Here is a 21,805-nt window from a genome sequence, read left to right on the forward strand (position 1 = left end):
TACCTTTAACAACTTTACTGGTTTTAAAACTATAATTGGACATTTTTAACACCAGGTGATAATTGCTTTTTTTTCAAAGATGCTAATTTTTATAAACAAGACAGAGATAATAAACTACATTGAATATATTCACATATTTTAAAAGATAAGTATAATTGCACTTCATATACTAATTAGAATAATTGTAGGGAAATGGAAAATATCTTTTATATAAATTCCTTTCCCCAAATGTGTAAAATTCAAAATTTCATTAAGAATCTGTGAAGGAAGGAAGGAAGGGTGGAAAAAAGGAAGGAAGAAAAACAGAAGAAAAGAGGAAAGAAAAGGAAAGGAATAATAAAAAAAAGGAAGGAAGAGAACAGAGGACAAACACAGTATGTATATGGCTGCTTGTCTTTTAGTAATATTGATTTTACCATCTAACAGTTCCAACCCATCGACATAAACACCTCAGCACCGTGTTAAGTCATACTCTGACCTGTAAAATGTGCCAGGAGAATCCCCATTACACCACCATTCTTTTTCAGTAAAAGGTCTAACAGAATAGTGTCTTAGAATCTTAATCATACAATACAAAGCACAGAGAAGTTGTAACAGAAAACATGTGCTGGCACAACTAGGCTGTACACATTCTTTGGAAGCTCAAAAAGTTCAAGAATGTCTTATCAATCTTCATTTCAAATCTAGTAGCATAAACGATGGGTTCTCTAGGTAGGATTTCCACAAATTAGAGAAGCGTGACATTGTGGCACCATCAATAATTCTGTGGTCAGCTGACCAGCTCACATTCATCATCTGTGCCTGGTACACTTCTCCTTTCTGGTTAAATCGAGGAAGGGCCTAGAAGTCAGGGGGGAATAAAGGGAAAGCATTCAGTTGCTCAAAGTTCAAGCTGTAACAGTTTTCTGAGGTCAGACAAATCTACTTTCCTATGATAGAGAAGAAACAGATATACGAAATGCCTTGAAAACATTAGCACCTGATTTTCCTACGTTTGTGAAGACAGATCGCAAACTTTTAGGGTCTCGAGGGCACTTACTGTTCCTAAGGCAGATGGATTTTATTTGTGATTATCCATAGACTCCACATGAATTAATAGGAATACCCAAATCTTGAGCTCCAAATTCTGATTCTGATTAAGCTAGGGGCATAATTTATTTCAAGCTCCCAGATGATTCTAACGAGGAGCTGTGGTTGAAAATCACTTTAGGGCCCAGCACAATAGCCTAGTGGCTAAATCCTTTGCCTTGCTGGGATCCCATACGGGTGTCGATTCGTGTCCCGACTGGTCCACTCTGATCCAGCTCCCTGCTTGTGGCCTGGGAAGTCAGTCAAGGCTGGCCCAAAGCCTTGGTACCCCTGGAACTCTGGAAGCACATGGGAGACTCAGAAGAAGCTGCTTGCTGTGGAAGCTCAACTCTGGCCAGTGCAACCACTTGGGGAGTGAATTAGTGGGCTAGTTTCTCTGTCTTTCCTTCTCTCTGTAAATCTGTCTTTCCAATAAAAATAAACAAATCTTAAAACAAAACAAAACAAACAAACAAACAAAAACAAAAAACACCTCACTGTAACTTTACTCTGTCACTCTTCCCAGAGCACGGTGACTGTTTCTGAGGGAACTGCCAGACTTATTTCAGATACAAGTTTTGGGGGCTCTGACTCCAGGGCCAACAAATCTCCATTTTTAAAAAAAGATTTATTTATTTTTATTGGAAAGGCAGATATACAGAGAGGAGGAGAGACAGAGAGAAGATCTTCCATCCAATGGTTCACTCGCCAAGCTGCCGCAACGGCTGGAGCTGAGCCAATCTGAAGCCAGGAACCAGGAGCCAGGAGCTTCTTCCTGGTCTCCCACACAGGTGCAGGAATCCAAGGCTCTGGGCTGTCCTGCACTGCTCTTCCAGGCCACAAGCAGGGAGCTGGATGGGAAGTGGGGCAGCCGGGATTAGAACTGGTGCCCATATGGGATCCCGGTGTGTTCAAGGCGAGGACTTTAGCCACTAAACCACTGTGCCAGGCCCAAATCTCCATTTTTAAATAGTATTTCCAATGATGCTTAAACTGAGTGAAGTTTGAGAGAACTGCACTAAATAGTATCTTATTTTGTTAGAAAGAACAATGTGGAATGGCTTACCATTACCCTTTGATACTCTGCAATAATGCTATTTTATTGAGAGCCAAGTTGGCTCTATCTGTGGTTATACAAAAAGAAACCTGCACCTTGCCTGATCCACAGTGGGTCATGATGGTTTCCACACTGAAACATTCCAGATCCCATTACTTTATTACACAAAGAGGCAGCCACCGGAAGTGCAGGGCTGACTCTTAGGAACAAATAGCAGATTTACTGAGTCAAAATTTACAAACTCGAACTGGAGAGAGAAAAACCTTAGAAATGAACACAATTCTTTGTGTTTGCCTCTCCAATTCTTAAAAACTGTTTTCCAATCATTTACCACACATACCCTAATGGATCCCAGCGCCCCAATGGCTACTTCTGGCGGCAGTATCACTGCTTTGGCATAGGTACCACCAATCTAAAAAATAGGCAAAAGAAAAATAGGAGCGTTAAGCTTTCAGAGAATAAATGGAAATGACATTTTATAATTTCAGCTGAGCATAGGATCAAATATTTAAATTATGCTACTTACAGATCCAATGTTGGAAAGAGTAAATGTCCCTCCAGTAAGATCTGTGGTGCTGAGCTGCCCCGCAGTGCCCAGTTTCTGGAGGCGGTTTAGTTCAGTGGCAATCTCAAACACAGAGCATATCTGTACGTTTTTCACATTGGGGACAATCAAACCCTGCTGAGTATCCATTGCTATCCCAATATTATGAGAAGCCTAAGAAACAAAGTGTAGAGTAGGTCTCTTAATAAAAAGCAACTTAACAGGAAAGAAGATTTCACTGTCTCCTAAGAAACCATCAAAAGCCATTTTTATCAGGTTGCCATTGGTTTAAAATAAATATTCTTAAAACAACTTTTAATGGATATTTTGAAAAGACAATTGTATTTCTGCCTGCAAAACAGAGTGCATATAATGTTAATGGGAGTGTAAGCTGTTCTAGACCTTCTAGGGAACTTCTTACAATACAGACCATCATTCATAAAAATCTGCTAAGGAGATAAATCCAGAATTGTGAGTAGATAGCAGTATTCAGGGAAGTTGAATAAAGATTGATTTTAAGCTTGAGAAACTTCAAGCAAAATGCTTATCAATATTCCACTGGCTAAAGTTATTCTCACTGACCTATAATGATGTTTACTATACATTACACAAGAAAAATATAAATTCCATACTTTTATAAAAATTACATGCAAGTAAATTTCCAGGAAGACATACATTAAGATATGCAGGAATTATTGTGCAGTGATAAGATTGAGGGTATAAACCAGTATTTTGTTGTTCAGATTATTTTAAATAAATGGGTTCTTAATTGGGAAGTGTTAAATAAGGATGGGGAGTATTTGGCCTGTCAATTAAGATGCTCTTAGAATTTCCACAACCAATATTGAAGTTCCCGGGTTTAAGTCCTAGCTCCACTCCTAATTCCAGCTTTCCAGGAATGGTACCCTGGGAGGCAGCAAGTGATGGCGCTCTGCCTTCTGCCCTGTTACACACAATGGAAGACTGTGGTGGGCTTCCTAGCTTGGGGCTTCATCCTGGCCATTCCCAGCCATCATGAGCAATCAGTATACAGACCCCAAAAAGGAACATTCCCTCTGTTTCTCAAATGGTTACAATAAAGAGACACAATCATGTTAATTATATGGGGATATTTTAGATCCGACTCCCAGGAATGTCCAAGCTCTCTTCTGCCCCGTCATTTCTAAAGAGAAACAATCATAAGGATCAGCATCTCAAAAGAGTTCTCAAACTTCAATTTTCACTCCAAATGGAAGAGTTCAGTCAACTGAAGCTCACACTTTTTTTTTCATTACTTTTCTTGTTTAAATTCTCCCTGGTCTCAAAACTCTAGAAATTTAATTCGAGAATGTTACTTCTTTTTGAAAGGGCAAGTGGGATGGATAACTTCACCCATTGCCTTCCATATATTCCCATTATTTTATGCAGAAAATCAAAAGGTTTAAAAATGCAATTTGCTTGTCTAAATAGTATCACCATTAACTGGTAAAATCGAGAACATTAACAACAAATAGACTTAGGTTTAATGTCTTATCCCATACCTGTAATTCTAGTCTAAAAAACGATCACTATTTGAAGTACAATAGAAGTCTTTCTAACCTACAAGCACATTTGCACTATCTTCTGTTGAAATAACCACAGTTTTCACAATGCACAGCCAACCTTATATGTTATATTCTGGCATCCTTCATCCACAGAGGCATTAAGGATAGGAAACTGTAACAATCCCAAGGAAGCTGCCTGTTTAACAAAAAGAAAATCCAACTTTAGCACTTTTAACTTTCGAGGAATGATGAATTGAAGCAATAAGAGGAATGAAAGGAAGCAAGGAGAACATTCTTATTTATGGTAAGTTTAATTTTAAGTCTATATACACCTAGGCATATTCCTTCTAATGTTACTTGCAAACAAAGTAGAACCAGGTCACCCTAATCATTTAAGAATAAAAGATAAAGTAGCCAGGCTACTTACAAACATCAAGAAGACTTTCAAAATAACTTCATAAATGTCATGATCAAAGGTCCAAAGAGAATGTTTAGTTTCTCTGTGATTTCTTCACTTAATATGTACTCTTGAGAAGTAAACAGCAGTTTAAAAATACACTTGGAATTAAAAGCACATGCAATGGGGATTTTAAAGCAGACTTTGGAGGTCAGTGTCTGCCTGGTGTCCTGGGCAAGGTGAAGGGCAAAGCTAACAGGAATGTTTACTTTGGAATCTCACTGAATTGCATTTATGTCTCTCTGTTGTTTTCTTTCTTGATCTCTCCCCTCATTTTTTTCTCTGTATGCCATTCTCTTCTAACCATAATCAGGTTCTCCTAACTATACCCAGAATGTTTCTGCTAGCTGTTTTTTTTTTTAATATCCAGAAACTAATGATGAGGACTAATATATTGCATTTGGTGGTCATACCTTTTAAGCTTAAAATGTAGCAAGACAAAAATGCTTAAGATGATTCCTTAAAAGAATTTCCTCCTCACGGCCCTTGCCTTGTTACACTGAGTTCTATATATGTGTTGCATTTACTATTACTTTTGTCCGTGGATTGGCAGTCTAGACAGGGAAATACACACACCCCTCCTAGTGATTGAAAGGAAGAGCTTTAAAAATAGGCATTTTTTGTAGTGATTAGCTAGGTGCGATTAAGGAAAAAACAACAAAAATACTTGCTGCAAATCCTTCATTTTCTATGACTTCAAGTTTCGTAAGATTTTAATGGATTACTGTAACTTATATCCTAATAAAGGTTAAATAAGTAAAAGCTTAAACAGAAATGTTTTTAAAAAGTTTAAATCCTAATAAAGCTTAAAAATCCTAAAAAAATTAATAATTAAATGTTTTGATGAGAATCAAAATTTTGTAAAAGAAAATGGAGAGATACGGAGTTATACATGAGTTCATTTTCTCCCCATACAACACTTTATTTTCCGACTATTCTAAAACTTACATAAAATGCCATTTTAAAACAAAGCATACTAAATTTCCAAATTGAAGAATACGTATCTCATTCAGATTGGGACAATGAAGAAAAAACAATAAGAGAAAGCCAATATATTCAATATGTATCTATGCTTCAGAATGTGCGTGCTGTCACATGGCAGTGGGAGGAACTCGGTCAGCAGGGAAGGGGTGCTGCTCTCTGCTCTTCAAAGCCACTGGTTCTAGGGCCTTCATCTTTTCCTGATGCCGTCACTCTTACTCTAAAAATCCTTCCCACACATTTTTTCCTTTCACTAGGCTGGAGGCGGTTGGCACATTTCATACTGTGGTAAAGTTGCTGCTGGGGATACCCACATACCATATTGAGGTGCCTGGGTTGAGTCTTGGCTACTCCATTTCCATTCCAGCTTCCTATTAATGCACACCATGGGAGCTAGCAGAAGATAGTTCAAGTACTTGAGCTCCTGTCGCCCACAAGGGGGATTCAGACCGAATTCAGGGTCTGTGGCTTCAGAACAATCAAGCTACCACCATTGTGGACATCTAGGAGCAATATGTCAGTGGATGGGCAATCTCATTCCCCTGCCTCGATTCATGCAATCACACAACCACCTCAAATACCTTACTCGCTCAGTGCTAACCGAGGCTGCCCAGACCTCGCGATTACTAACAGCCTGGTCCTATTCTTCATCCTGCTTAACTTTTGTGATGATTTTGATCATTATCTACTTGCTTCTCAAAACTTGTTTCTCTGTGGGTGAGACAGCCTGGATCCATGATGGCAAACTCTCCTGCTTCCCTGTACCCTTGCCCTTGACAGTGCTCTTGGGCTGGTACTAAGCTTAGTCATATGACCCGTTTTAATCAACAAGACAAGAAACAATGGGATGCAGCCAGGCATATGTTAATATGACTAAAATAGTGTAATGATGAGAGACACTGTCTGCAAAAGTATGCAACAGAAATTTAGAGCAGACCTTTGCCATTCTAAGACATTTGGACACCATCCTAAAGGCAATGAAGGGTAAACTTTGAAAAGAATTACGGAATAATAACTAACTAGATGTATGGGAGACCAGTGCTGATGTAGAGTGGAACAAGCACTGGGGGTTGTGGAGCATACTGGAGTATGCGCTTTAGAGTAAGATAGATAAGATAGACCAGAGCCTTAAGTAGATTCTCTATTTCTTAGTTCGATGTCCTTGACAAGTTTCCCAGCTTCATCGGGTCCCCATTTCTTTCAATGGGAGGTGGGGACAAAGTATTTGCCTGTCAGGATTACACTGAGAATGAAGAGATAACATACACAACATGCTCACTGTTGGTACACACTAGCTGCTTCATAAATAGTTGCTAACATGAAACACACTTGAGCTGCTCCAGGTCAGTTGTTGGTGTTATTCTCTTTCTAGGGGCCTCAATATGAACTTGTGGGATACATGAATATGTCTGTGTGTATATATATATGCAAATGGTATACAAATTTAAAATCAACTCTTATTTTAGTTTAAATTAGGACTTTGCTAGAGTGAGCCTTTTCATGATTAAAGGTTTTAACTAAATGATATACTCCACCTAGATATAAAAGAAGTAGATAACAATATGACACATAAATTTAAATTTAAAAAATTCCCATGAAATTAAAAATAGCACATTTAGAACTATGATTCAAGTCCAGAGTTAACACATGGCACATTTATAAAACAAAATATGTCCTACTCAAACCTTGTTCAAAATGAACAAATCTCACCTTTAAAAAGAAGGGCATAAAGGAAAGTTTAATTCCGCGTGACAAAGCGACGGGTTTCAGTTCTTCTCGTAGCTTAACTAGCTCGGTAAGGTCAACCTCATCACAATAGCCAAAGTGAGGGATCTTTAGAGCTGCAGACATTGTCTTGACCATTGCTTTTTGAAAGCCTGGAAAACATTCATGCCATTATTATTCAGTGTAATTTTTAAATTCTTTCATTTTTTTAATTAGAAGGTTCTCCAATGTCCTTCACACTCTCAATTTAAAAAAAAAAATACTATCTTTATTATTGAAAGTCACTAGTTTCAAAGCGGAAGCATGATACCTAGTGGCAAGTATCATTTCAGGTGACTGCTTTAAATATTTAAATGTGCACAAAAAGGTGAAATGTGCACTTCAAAAGTGGGTCAGGGCCATGGCATGGCATGCTGAATCTGTCCACAGTACTGGCATCCCACATGAGTGACAGTTCTAATTTTAGTTGCTCTACTTTTGACCTTTGCTAGTGGCCTGGAAAAGCAATGGAAGATGGCCCAAGTCAGTGGGTCCCTGCACCCATGTGGGAGACCTAGATGTCACTGGCTCCCAGCTTTAGACCAGCCCAACTCTGGCCATCCACATCTGGGGAGTGAATCAGTGGATGGAAGCTCTTTCTCTCTCTAGCTCTCCTTCTCAGTAACTTTGGCTTTCAAATTAAAGAAAACCATTTAATAAAAAATTTCAAAAGGACATAATCTGTGGATTATCAAACCACTTCCTTGCAAAACTATGTTTCTTAAAATTACACATCCTAAGAAGTTATGTAAATGACGAATCAGAACTGATAATCTAAAAGCTAATTAAAAATAATACATGCTTAAAATACTGAGTCTAAAACAAAACAATATTGGTACACAAGTTGATATTTCATGAAACTTTGTAATTCTTCAGATATTAATAGTACATGTAAATAGAGTACTGGGTGGGTGTAGTGGCATACAGGGTAATCCTCCACCTGCAGTTCCCACATCCCATATGGGTAGCAATTCTATCCCCAGCTGCTCCACTTCTGATTCAGCTCCCTGCAGATATACTAGGAAAGCAGTGGAGGATGGCTCAAGTTCTTGGGCACCTACACTCATGTAGGAGACACGGAAGGAGCTCCTGGCTCCCAGCTTCTGATCAGCGCAGTTCTGGCTGTGGCGGCCATTTGGGAAGTGAAGCAGCAGATAGAAGACCTTTCTCTCTCTATCTCTCCTTCTTTCTCTTTAAAATACACCTCTCAAATAAAATTAAACGATCTCTAATAAATAGGAGTGTTTGCTGGATGAGCTGTCATTTCATTAAAAATTTATATATTAAATTTGAACATTTCTTGCAGCAAGAATTGGAAAAAAAAATCATACTATATGTATGCATTTGTTGAAGTATCTTCTACCAAAATAAGCATGAGAGTACTATCATTTTAAATCACTGCTAATATTACTACTACCTTTTATGGGTTCTGTTTTGTCTTTGCCTGTGAATACGGGAGGTCTTGATACTGGTATGGGGATAGTCTTGTCTTTTGGCTTTTGTGGGGATGGAGGTGGCATCATTTCAGCTTTTGGTGAGGGAGGTAATATAGCTCCCGTCTGTTTTTCCAAGAAGTTGAGAATATCTTCTTTAAGTATCCTGCCGTCTTTTCCTGAGCCAACAACTTCACTCAGCTTAATCTTTAAAAAAAAAAAAAAGATACATTTTAATATTAAAACTACAATCACTTTAATATCATTAGAGTTCTAAAATTAGTTCACTGAAGATAATATTAGTGATCTTAACAGAGAAGTTATGTCTATCCTTCATAAATCAATGGTTACTTGTGCATATACTGTTCATTTGTTCATAACTATGAGGTATCTACATTGCACAGTCCATAGTTATTTGTGAAAGCTTACATCTTTTAGTAGCCAGACATTTTAACAATTCTAGTATAATTTTTACTTGACCTTTCTTAGCGATCACAGAAAAGGGAAAACCAAGAATTGTAAGAGAAAAATGCTTTAACAAATTTAGATGAATGCTTCTGTCATTGGCCTGTTAAGCACGTGAATAGCTTAAATAACTGTGTTCTCTCCAATCAGTTTTATTCTGATGGTTGCTTTGGAAGGACCAAAATAAAGCATTTACTTCTATTTAAATAAACCACCTCAGCTTAAATGATATCTTTATGCACAAGGTACTTTAGTGAGTTTATTAGGGTTAAACACCACTTTGTGCTACTGTATCTCTTTTATTTTATTTTATTTTATTCATTGATTACATTGTATTATGTGATACAGTTTCGTTGAAACTGGGAGTCACCCCACCCCTCCCTCGCCCTCCCCCCCACGTGGAATGTTCCATCTTGTTGCATATCCACTGATCAAGTACAATTGAGATTCCCTCCTTGCAAGCATAAACTAAACATAGAGTCGAACATCTTATAGTCCAGTCTAGTTCCTCAGCTGCCTGGGGAGACCCTGTGCGGTCCGAGGGCAGAACCATCAGATTATCAACCCGATCAATTAAAGGCTCCAACATACCCTCAGCAACAATTAACTTCGTTGTGTAACTAATAGTTATATTATTGAGTAACCAATATGTTAAAAACAATTGCAATTTCTTAACCATCTTCTGTGATCACCTCATTGTCAATTCAGTTTTAGTTTATACACAACATATAACATAATATACATAAAATAACATGTTTTACATAACATCATATCCTCTTAAATTAACGCAAACATGTGGTATCTGACCTTTTGGGATTGGCTCATTTCCCTTTGTGCTACTGTATCTCTAAGGCTAACTTTAAAAGAATAAGGAACTGTATCATGTCAAATATTAAATTTAAAACAAATGAATTTCAAGAAATGAAACAAATTATTTTTTGGTAATCACAAAATATAAATGTCGGTTTAAACTGTAAACAATTCATAAACATGCAAACTGTAAAAAATTTTTAAGTAAATAAAATTCAATACTTAATTTCTAGTGTTTATACCAATACTTTTGTTATTATACACATCTTTAGCAAGTGGTGTAGGAAAGCCATGACATGTATATCATCTGCAGGTGGTCTTTCCATATAATTAAGAATAATTAGTTTACCAACTTATTTTATAGCTTTCAAAGTAATATATAAAATCTTTTCATCTGATGTCCTTAACAGCCTAGTTCTCCATCTTATTATTTCTATTTTCTATTACATTAAATAGCCTTCATATTGGAACACATTTCATGACTATATAAAATTTCCTAAAGCACTTTAGCAATTCTCTAGCACACACACATAGCTTCTATTTTTGGCTATAGAAAACCTGAGGAAGAATGTGTCCTATATTTTCTTGGGATAGTTTCTCAATGGCCAGATAGAATAGGAGTATTTGTTTTTTAACATTTATTTACTTTACTTGAAAGTTAAGAGTTACAGAGAGAGGGGGAGAGACCCAGAGAAAGATCTTCCATCCGTTAGTTCACTCCCCAAATGGCCACAATGGCCAGAGCTGGGCTGGTCCTCAGCCAGGAGGCAGGAGACTCTACCAGGTCTCCCACATGAATACAGAGGCCCAAGGACTTGAGCCACCATCTGCTGTTTTCCTGTGCCATCAGCAAGGAACTGGATTGGAAGTGGAGCAGCCAGCCCATGTGGGATGCCAGTGCCACAGGTGGAAGATTAGCCTTGTCATGGCACTACACCAACGTTTAGTTTCGGTTTTCTCCAAGGTGACTTAACTAACTGCCAAGGAAGCAGTCTGCACTGTGTGGCAAAGGGCGTATATTTCATATTCCTAGCTTAGCTACTTATTTGATTTTAATCAGGTTAATAGAGCCCCTTCTCTTCAGCAAAACGGGGATGACCCTACCTTCTGTGAAGCATTGTTATGAGGCTTTCAGGTAACATGTAAACAATGCTTGCTCAAACAACAGGTGCATGGTGGCTGAGTCAGTGTATAATGACTAAAAGCACTGCTTTCTGAGTGGTAACAGAATTGCTGTAGAACTCTGCCTCCAAAGCTCTTATTTGTGTGGTATAAGTCACTCAATTTCTCCAGGTCTCAGAGTGGCTCCTTATGTTACAGAGTAAAATGAAGTAATACATTAGTAATTATCACAGGGCCAGGGAGTCATCTTGCCTGGCATTCTATCCTCCATTCAGTCAATACTGGCAGACAGAATACAAAAGGTCATCATCCTTGACTCAAAGCAATACATTTCTATGGGTCTCCCCAACTCCCTTGGGTAAGCCAGTGTCTTGGACTATCACATCCATGGCTGGTCCACTTCCCCTCTCTTTTCCTAGTGGCTTCTTTCATTTCCTTTATAGGTTTTCACTTCAGTGAATCAACCACATGCACTCAAACTCCTGTCTCAAGCTATGTGCTTCTAGGGTACCTGACCCAACACATTGATACTCATAGGTGCTCAGTAAATGATGGTTATTAAGAAAAAAACATGGGGTAGGCATGTTGAGGTAACAGGCTATGCCTCCGTCTGTGGGCCTGCATTCTATATGGGTGCTGGTTTCTGTCCTAGCTGCTCCATTTGCAATCCAGCTCCCTGCTTATAGGCTGGGAAGGCGGTGGAGGATGGTCCAAGGCCTTGGGCCCCTGCACCCATGTGGGAGACTCAAAAGCAGCTCCCAGTTTCTAGCTTCAGATCAGCTCAGTTCCAGTCATTGAGGACGCCCGGGAAATGAACCAGTAGATGGAAGATCTCTGTCTCTCCTTTCTGTAACTCTTTCAACAACAACAACTTACATCTTTAAAAAATAATAACACCTAACTACTCAAATGCTAACAATTTCTCATCTCTCCGAAGTAATTTCAAGCAACCAATTACTTTTCATTTATAGACATTTTCCTGCTTTCTTTACGTTCAACTCAAGCCAGTTCATCATGAGACAGGTGTTGGCTAGTTTTCCAGATATGCAACTGTTTATTTTCTAAGCAATCTTAGACTTGTTGGTAAGAAAACGTACGTTGTTTTCCATGGCAAGGCGGCGAACTGCAGGAGTTGCCAGAGTTTTTTGGCCCTTAATTTCTTGGTGTGTATGTTCATCATGAGACACAGCTGGAGTTTCCACGACATCTTCTTCTGAATCTGGCAAAAAGGTGAAATTTAATTTTAATTGAAAATATTTTTAAAAACAAAGACTTAGAGTTTTGTAATACCTAAATGAACTTATTTTTTTTGTTTGCAGTCAAACTGTTTAAGCTACTTTATTTTTTTATTATTATTATTTTTTAAAGATTTATTTTATTACAAAGTCAGATATACAGAGAGCAGGAGAGACAGAGAGGAAGATCCTCCGTCCGATGAATCACTCCCCAAGTGACCGCAACTGCTGGTGCTGTGCTGATCCGAAGCCAGGAATTTCCTCCAGGTCTTCCACACAGGTGCAGGGTCCCAAGGCTTTGGGCTGTCCTCGACTGCTTTCCCAGGCCACAAACAGGGAGCTGGATGGGAAGTGGAGCTGCTGGGATTAGAACCAGCGCCCATATGGGATTCTGGCGAGTTCAAGACGAGGACTTTAGCCACTAGGCTACACCGCCAGGCCCTGTTTAAGCTACTTTAAAAGGGGAAAAATATAGAACTAACTAAACGGTAGGGAAGAGAGGTTTTTACTAGTACCTGAAACTGCTGACTTATTAGTGCTGTATATATATCACTTCTTTTAGATAAGTTACAAGTGAAATGAGGCTTTTCAATGCATAATTTATTAAAACAAGTATTTAAATATTTTTCTAACAAAATTCTTTCCAAATCTGCATGACAATCCAAATACTTTTCAAAGATGCTAAAATACCTAAGTTTTTGCTCTGCCTTGATTATGGTTCAAGGAACGCTATGGCTAGTGCTAACTTATTTGTTCTGTATTCCAACTCCAGAGTCCTAATAAAGTTACTTCAGGCTATTAGCATCTATGTTTTCAAATACATTATAGTATCACTGAGTAATACATATGTATAGTTTACACGGCAGTTTTCACTTACTTGAACATAAGGGGAAGGGAGGGAGGGAGACAGAAAGGAAGAGAGCAAGAGAGAGAAATGAGAGAATGAATCTCCCAGATCCACTGGTTCAACTCCCAAATGACTGAAACAGCCAGGACTTGGTGAGGAGCCAGGAACCCAACCAAGGTCTCCTACATGAGTGACAGGAACACAGACTTAAACCATAACCAGCTGCCTCCTACGATGTGCATATGTGTGCATCTGGATCCAGGAGCAGCTCCAGGACTCAAACCCAAACACTGCAATATGGATGTGAGTCTCCTCAAAGGTATATGAGCTGCTCCGCCAAATAGCCATATCTTACCATATATATGTATACATATTCAAAAGATTTATTGATTTTTATTGGAAAGGAAGACCTATAGAAAGAAGGAGAAACAGAAAGAAACACCTTCCATCCCCTGGCTCACTCTACAAGTAGCTGCAATGGTCAGAGCTGAGCCAATCAAAGCCAGGAGCCAGGAGCCTCTTCTGGGTCTCCCACATGGTTGCAGGGTCCCATGGTTTTGGGCTGTTCTCCCAAATCAATAAAAATTTTCCACATTTTCCACTGCTGCAATTATTGAAAGACAACTGACTCTTTTCTCATCATTAATCCATGAATTTGACTGGTGGAGCTCTCAAAGAGTTATATAAAGGTGAGAAAAAGGAGAAAAAAATTTCATGTGTCAAAAACTGTGCTCAATCTTAATTCATTCTTCATCTCAACTGCTGCTATCCTTTCCTTTTTACACTTTTAAAAATGGAGCTCAAGCTATATTTCCGCCCAGGAACACACACCAAATAAATCAAACAGCTGAAAATGATTTCTGGGATCATGCTGTCTGCATTAATTTACAACTTTAGAAAATTTTTTTCTCGTCAGAGCAGATGGAATGCAACTCCTATGATTCTAGTCTAATCCTGTTAACCATCAGAATCCTATAGATTCTACACACCTTTCAAAGTTATTGGGGAGAACACAGGCCTGGCCCAGTAGCCTAGTGGTTAAACTCCTAAACTTGCACATGCCAGGATCCCATATGGACGCCGATTCGTATCCCGGTTGCCCCGCTTCCCATGCAGTTCCCTGCTTGTGGCCTGGAAAGCCGGCTTAAAGCCTTGGAACCCTGCACCTGTGTGGAAGACCTGGAAGCAGCTCCTGGCTCTGGGCTCCTGGCTTCAGATCAGTGCAGTACTGACCACTGCGGCCACTTGGGGAGTTAAGCATCAGATGGAAGATCTTCTTCTGTCTCTCCTCCTCTCTGTATATCTGAATTTCCAATAAAAACAAAAAGAAATCTTAAAAAAAAATTATAGGGGAGAACGGTAAGAAAAGTTGGCATGATCAAACAAAAAGACCAAAGGGAAAAAATCAGTAGATTAAAAATATTAATTTGAATAACATTTCCTGAAATAAGAAAAATATAAAATGTTTAAATAGATCCCCAAATTCATATATATTCGCAAAGATCAAGTAATTTGCTGCTGTCCACCTCTCTAGAAACCAGCTTGCTATGTATTACCTAAACAGTGCTATCCTTGGGTACAGGGCATGAGTAATACAACAGGTACTGTGAGAAGTCATTCATACATGAGTGACTTCAAAAATCTCTGTGGCAAATGAAATTAAGGTTTATATTTGTGCAAAAACTTTTGAAATACATGCTTATGAGGAATCTTTCAAAAAGTGTTAGTGTATAGAGTGAAAAATGTATGGATTTCAAAATGTTTCTTCAAATCAAAATAAAGTTATCTATTAACTCCTTTTTCCATGATTTTTTGGGAGTGGCTTCATTACTTGTAATAGTTACACTAAGTTGCTGGAAGAAAGCTTTCTTGAGAAATAATGAATAAATAAATAACAACCTTCCTACACAGTACTTTATTTTTAAAGTATTTTTCTACATACTTCCTCCTTTCATGATCCCAAAAATATTGAACATGTAGATAAGATTTTAAAAGTTTGCCCATGTAGTAAGAGACTCAAAGGAGGATGGAATTAAGACCAAAGTTCATGTCTCTAACCAATGACATTTCAGTGGTTCCCACATTAGTCTTTAAAAGTATGTGAGGTTTTAATCTTTGATGATTGGTCTTCAGCTAGTGAATCAGTACAGTTGCAAAAAATTTTAAGAAAGGACAAAAGAACTCCAGTAAGTAAGCATTTTTTTTTTCTCTTGAAGCCTGTCACATTAGCATTGACAGAAATCCCTCATGGGAAGTGAACCTACAATAAAACCACATTATTTCATGCAACTAAATAAAAGAGTAATTTGAATTAGCAAAAATTGACTATGAAATCCTAGTTTTCTTACTACTTTTGAGCAGTACATTAAGTAGCCCAATTAATGCACTCTGAATTAATTCAATCAGAATAAATTCTTTTGGGTAAAATGTGATAAAATACTATTCTAGTACATTTGGAAGGGAAGTCCTTTTCACATAGCAGAGATACAAATATCTTTAATATCTATATAGCTGGTTCTAAATTGAGAATTAATGAGGCCCAGATGAACGAGCTGTCACTGGGTATTTTTCATCTCGCCATGCAAACAGTAAATTCACTCAATTTTGCTTACAACTAGTTGCACAGAATTTTAAACAGCTACAATTTCCAGGCACTGAAACTTGCAATTTACATTATTAAATGTACTTTGATTAAATGACATGCTACATGCTTGGAACTGGGTTTTGTTAAAGAGCTTTTCTTTAAATCTAAAACACTCTGTTAATGCTAGTGAACACTTCAATACTGTAAACTCTGTGGGTATAAAGTGCAGTTGTAGCAGAATTTTTTTAAGTATGTGTAGGTGCAATGCTAGAAACTCTGCCTCATTATTCTAGATGCAAAAATGGAACTGATACCTACCCTCTCTGCATCGAATTTTCGACATAGCAAAGTAGCTAGAAGCATGGGTTTATAATTAGGCAGACGTGGGTCAAACTGCAGCTCTACCACTTAATAGGTATGAGACCAGAAGCAAGTTTTTCAATCTCTCAGATTAGCAATGTTGCACATTATCAAATGCAGACCATAATCTATAAAATTATATGAGACAGTGCATATATAACATTAGCTATCATTGATAAAAAGGCTAATAATAAAGAGCAAAGGTAATCCAACAGCAGAACAATATAAATTTGCAAGTATCCTATTAAAGACTATGTCCTTTCTGTTCTTTTCTCAGCCTTCTCTCATCATGGCAAGATCTGTCAGGTATGGTACTCCATGTTCTCTTCTGCTAGGGTGTCCTGGCAACTTGATCTTGCACACAGCTTCAGGCCCACAGTACCTAAAACAATTGCCACACAGTCTCAGTATTACAATTATGCACTTACTCTAGAGGGGAGAGATTTAGATTCTGAATGAGATACTGTTTTCTCTTTTTTACATTAACAAGGATAAATCAAAAACTTCCTAACAAAGTGAATTATTAAAAACCTATGCATGGAGCCCAGTGCAATAGCCTAATGGCTAAAGTCCTTGCAGTGCATGCCCCAGGATCCCATATGGGTGCCGGTTTGTAATTCAGCTGCTCCACTTCCCATCCAGCTCATTGCTTGTGGCCTGAGAAAGCCTTGGGGCCCTGCAGCCACATGAGAGACCTGAAGAACCTCCTAGCTCCTAGCTCAGCTCCAGCTGTTACAGCCATTTGGGGAGTGAATCAGCAGTTGGAAGATCTTTTTCTCTGTCTCATTGTGTCTGTAAATCTTTCTAATTAAAAAAAAAATGAATCTTAAAAAAATACTGCAGGCAGAAACTAAGTGTAACAACAGCAACAACAAAAACCTATGCATGCAGAGCACAGGGGACCCCAGAGTGGAGCAGGAGGACAGGAGGAGGCTTGTATCCCAACCCTGGAGACTCCCGGATCCTCACCAAGGACTACATCTCAACTTCCAAGGAGACAACGGGGAATTGGAGTGCCTTCGGAGGCCATCTATTCCATACTGGATCTCCCACATGGGATGGAAGAAGCCCAGATCCTTCCTCTCAGGATCCAAGGTCATCGGAACAACAGCCAGGAGCCCTGAGTGGTCTTCACAAACAGAAGAACAGTAAACTCCCTTTGGGACTAGGGAGAGAAGCTTTCTCTGGTCCTTACTTAGTTCCAACTTTGGATCCCCACCCTCTCCTGCAATGACCATCAGGGTCGCTCCGGAGCACCCGCCAAAAAATAGATCAGATAGACAGAAACCAATAAGGAAAGCTTAAAACAGACAGAAAATAGCTTGGACTCCCATGTACCTTACTAGGTAGGACACAAAGATCAGTTACTCCTCACTAAGGCATTGAAGATTTCTCTGCACACCCCTCCTAAAATTGTTCTGCTCCTCAATTGTTAACATATGACTTGTTTGAGGTATAAGCCTGTTTGGACTATCTTAAAATTTACATAGTTCAGTAGAAATCATGCTTGAATACTGCTAAATATAAAATAGCTGCTAAATATAAAAATGAAAATAGACATGAGACAGCTGATTAGTACCCTATAACTAATTTAAGGTGTATAGCCGCCAGGTGTGTATGAACTAAAATTGAGATGTCAATGAAGTAGTTATAGAATGTGATGAAGAACTTGCGTTTTCTAAGATACTGTCACTCAGTACCATGTCAATTAACTTCATGATGTTGTAAATTGTTGTTGAAGTTGTATAGTAGCTTTTCATTGGAGGAGATGATATTCTGCCGGCTCTACTTTCAGATCAGGGATGGCTTCCCAATGAAATTGTTGAATTTATCAAGCCAATAAGATGCTGGACTCTATGCATGGTCCATGCCCATAATGAAGGAATCATGACTGGCTATGATCTGTACTACTGTAACAATATGGAGGAATTCAATATGGGGGGAGGGTTTGGGGAAGGGTTAGGGGAATCCCAGAGCCTATGAAACTGTGTCATAAAATGAAAATAAATAAATAAATAAAAACTTATGCATGGATTTAAAAAAATTATTCCAAAGCAAACTTGTTTTTACTTTTATTTTCCCATGAACTTCTTGAATTTTCTATGTATAGTTGTCTCTCCAGATCTATGGGTGGCCCGCTTCTGGACCTGCCTCAGACATTAAGATCTGAAGATGCTAATTGTCCAGTATTTGCATATAAACTATGTACATCCTTCCAAAATACTTTAAATGATCTCTAAATCACTTACAATATCTAATATAAGGAGGTTGTTACATTGTTTATGGAATACAGACAAGAAAAAACTTGTAGATTTCCAGTACTGACACATTTTTTTTCCCAAATTTTTCTGATCAGCAGTTGGTAGATGCAAAACCACAGAAATGGAGGGCTGGCTACTTAACAAACTTGGTTACATACCTTCTCAGAAACTGAGAGGTAGGAGTGTAATGGCTTGGTACAACACAATGCTAAGAGATAAGCTGAAAAACCAAAAATTCAGACACAGGACTATGCTGTTTTTTGCACAATAGTGGATTTTCATTGGGGCTGGCACTGAGCTGCAGCACGTTAAGCCACTGCCTGCAGCACAAGCTACCCATACGGGTGTCTGTTCAAGTTATTGCTGCTCTGCTTAAAATCCAACTTCCTGCTAATTTGTGTGGGAATGCAGCAGCAGATGGTCCAAATTGTGATACCTGGATTTGGCCTGGCCCAACCCTGGCTTTTGTGGCCACTTGTGATACCTGGATTTGGCCTGGCCCAACCCTGGCTTTTGTGGCCACTTGTGAGGCAGCTGGGTGATCCAGCATTTGGAAGATGCTCTTTCTAACCCTGCCTTTAAAACAAATAAAAAAAATAAATAAATTTTTCAAAAACGTGAATGTTCATAACATGTCTTTGTATAATCAAAAGAAAGATTTAGGGATGAGCATTTTGCCTAGTGGTTAAGATGCCCATGTCCCACATACGAGAGTTTGGATTTGATACCTGGTTTCTCCAACCCTGACACCAAAGCTGGTTCCTAGATGACTGAGCAACGATGCATCACGAGTTCTGAAGTTCCTGCTCACCACTTGCTTTTCCTCTGTAACATTCTCATAACAAATTCCCTCTGTTCTAACATCTACTATTTGTGCATCCCATGGCTGCGGCTTTCTGGATGCTGGGCTTTTTGCTTTTGTTCTAGTTTCCCTCCTTACTTATTACTCATGTTGCTGTATCTTGAAGAAATTTGGCTTTTAGAAAAATCACCAACAGGTGTGCTTTAAAAAAAAATCAGCATATAAAAAACAAAAAAGAAAAAAACCTAGTAATGAATAGAGCTACTCCATTAGTTTGGATTTAATCTTTGCATACTTAGACATGCTTCTTATTTCACAAGGAAAGTTATTTCTTTGAACACTAAAGTAGGTTTTCGATGGCTCAGTTGTGGAGAGCGTGAGCTGGGATGGGGGCAGACAAGACCAGGCAGGGCTACAACACCTGTGCACCTCATGCGGACCAGATCAGGGAAAAGCCAGGCTGGGCTGATTATTCCTACTGGTGCAAACAAAATTAGAGTGGGTGAGTGTTGTATGGGGCTTAGCCACAGCATCAGCTGGCAGAAGCTGGCACTGGGGGCTAATTCTGTCAAGTCAAACCACAGAACCACCTGGAGAGTGCATAATCCGGGAGTGGGAGAGGCCTGGGAGGGAAATAGTGGGCTCCTCCTTATTGGGTTACTACTCCCGAGGGAGGGCATGAAAACTAGGACAGGGGCTGGGGTGGCTAGACAGATATCCAACAGCATCTGTGGGCTGCACAGTGGAGCTGGTTAGATGGAACTAAGCTTCAAAACCTATCGACATGTACGAGAGCCAAATGGGATGTGGGACAGACTGGACTACTGCTACACATGCTGGCAAACCAGGGTAAGGGTCGGGCCTGGTTGGGGTTATTGTGGGTCGCTCCAACTAGGCTGCAGCTCCCACTGGTTTATGCGAGGGCCGAGTATGTGCTGGGCAGAACCAGGCTGGACTGCAACACCTCTTGGTTCCAGTGGAACTCGGGGTGGAAAACAGAACCAGCCCAGCAATTGCAACCACCAGCTGATCAGGGCGATGGACTGTGGCGGACTCTGTACTTGCTAGTACATACAAGAATTTGGTCTGGGAACACCTCAGACAAAGTTTCTTTGGGGATCTCCCCAATTGAAATGCTGGACTCAGAACCCTAACCAAGAAAAGACAGAAGACAGAACAGGTCAATCAACCACCTCAGCTATATGTTGGCAGCGAAATATGGTGGAAACGGTGATTCTATGATGGACTATGTCAATCAGTGGATTCTTCAACGACCTCATCATGCTTGGAGTGGCAAGATTAGCAGCGATTCATAACTGGTGAACTATCAAAACCACTTGAGCAAGAACCTCAGAGCATGCCGCACATCCGGGACCTGGGGTGGGTGGGAAGTTGGGTGGGCCTTCTCCCTTAATACCCCCCCTTTAAACATGAAGGAAACAATATGGAAATAATAGTCTTACCCACTTTCCTATAGCCCTTGTACCTTTTTAACCCTAATTAACTATGTAAAGATTGTCCAAAATATAACAAAAAATAAATAAATAAAATTAAGTCTTGCTGGATGCATTTTTAACATAACTGTCAAAGAATAATTATGCATCACACAGGACTTTTTTTATTTTCCTATGCCTCCAATTCATACCCAGTAAGTTACAAATTTGGAGTCAATGACAAACGGACAGAAGCAACCAATTTGGCAAAACACAAGAACACACGTACAGTACCTTTTAAAGCTTCTGTTTCTATGTCTACTAACGGCTTTCCAACATAGGCAATCTCATCTAGATTGTAATAGAGCTTTTTAATGACTCCATCATAACGACTAGTGATGGTAACAGAGGCTTTATCACTTTGGACTTCACAGATGCTATCAAACTGAGACACTGTATCTCCTTCTTTTACATACCTAAAAGAAAACATCAAGAGACACTTTTATTTACATTAACAATCATATGTACAGATCTCCCTAACAATGCAAATGCCATACTGAGATAGATCAGTGTCTGTGTGGCTCAGCACTTACCTCCAGATAGCGTCCCAAGGGACATTTCGGAGCTGACTGCAATGGTCTCAGAGTCTCTTTAATATATCTCTAAGAAATACTGAGAATTTTAAAACCCCAATACATCTATAATTCAAGAACTTATTAAATTTTCAGGTGTTCTACCTAACTTATTTCTTGGGAAAAGAAGTTCTTATTTTATTTTATTTTATTTTATTTTATTTCATTTCATTTCATTTCATTTCATTTCATTTTTTTATTTTTGAAAGGCAGAGGAACAGTGGGAGAGGGAGAGACAGAGAATGGAGGATGAGATCTTTCACGTTCAGATCACTCTCCAAATGTCCAGAGCCAGGAGTCTAGAACTCTACTTGGGCCTCCCATGTAGGCAGCAAGAACAAACTCCTGGGTAAGGCATGGTTAGCCAAGTGACTAAAGTCCTTGCCTTGCATGCATCAGGGTCCCATATGGGAACCAGTTCTAATCC

The 21,805-nt window shown here is 39.0% G+C and overlaps 1 protein-coding gene across 3 annotated transcripts in view; it reads right to left on the minus strand.

Moving 5' to 3' along the window:
- The window catches only part of DBT (dihydrolipoamide branched chain transacylase E2), a 51,803-nt gene continuing 29,998 nt past the window's right edge, over positions 1-21,805 (minus strand). The window contains exons 4-11 of one of the 3 annotated variants that reach the window (XM_058659617.1): positions 21,041-21,222; positions 12,322-12,443; positions 8,812-9,034; positions 7,341-7,507; positions 4,311-4,388; positions 2,652-2,843; positions 2,466-2,537; positions 1-840 (exon numbers count right to left, since the gene is read on the minus strand). In XM_058659617.1, the coding sequence (XP_058515600.1) occupies positions 673-840; positions 2,466-2,537; positions 2,652-2,843; positions 4,311-4,388; positions 7,341-7,507; positions 8,812-9,034; positions 12,322-12,443; positions 21,041-21,222 (1,204 nt within the window). In that variant the 3' untranslated portion in view covers positions 1-672. The remainder of the gene's footprint in view (positions 841-2,465; positions 2,538-2,651; positions 2,844-4,310; positions 4,389-7,340; positions 7,508-8,811; positions 9,035-12,321; positions 12,444-21,040; positions 21,223-21,805) is intronic. The other 2 variants (XM_058659607.1, XM_058659623.1) reach the window with 2 other exon arrangements.

Source organism: Ochotona princeps, chromosome 2, assembly GCF_030435755.1.
Source record: "Ochotona princeps isolate mOchPri1 chromosome 2, mOchPri1.hap1, whole genome shotgun sequence".
In the NCBI taxonomy this organism is placed as follows: Eukaryota; Metazoa; Chordata; class Mammalia; order Lagomorpha; family Ochotonidae; genus Ochotona; species Ochotona princeps.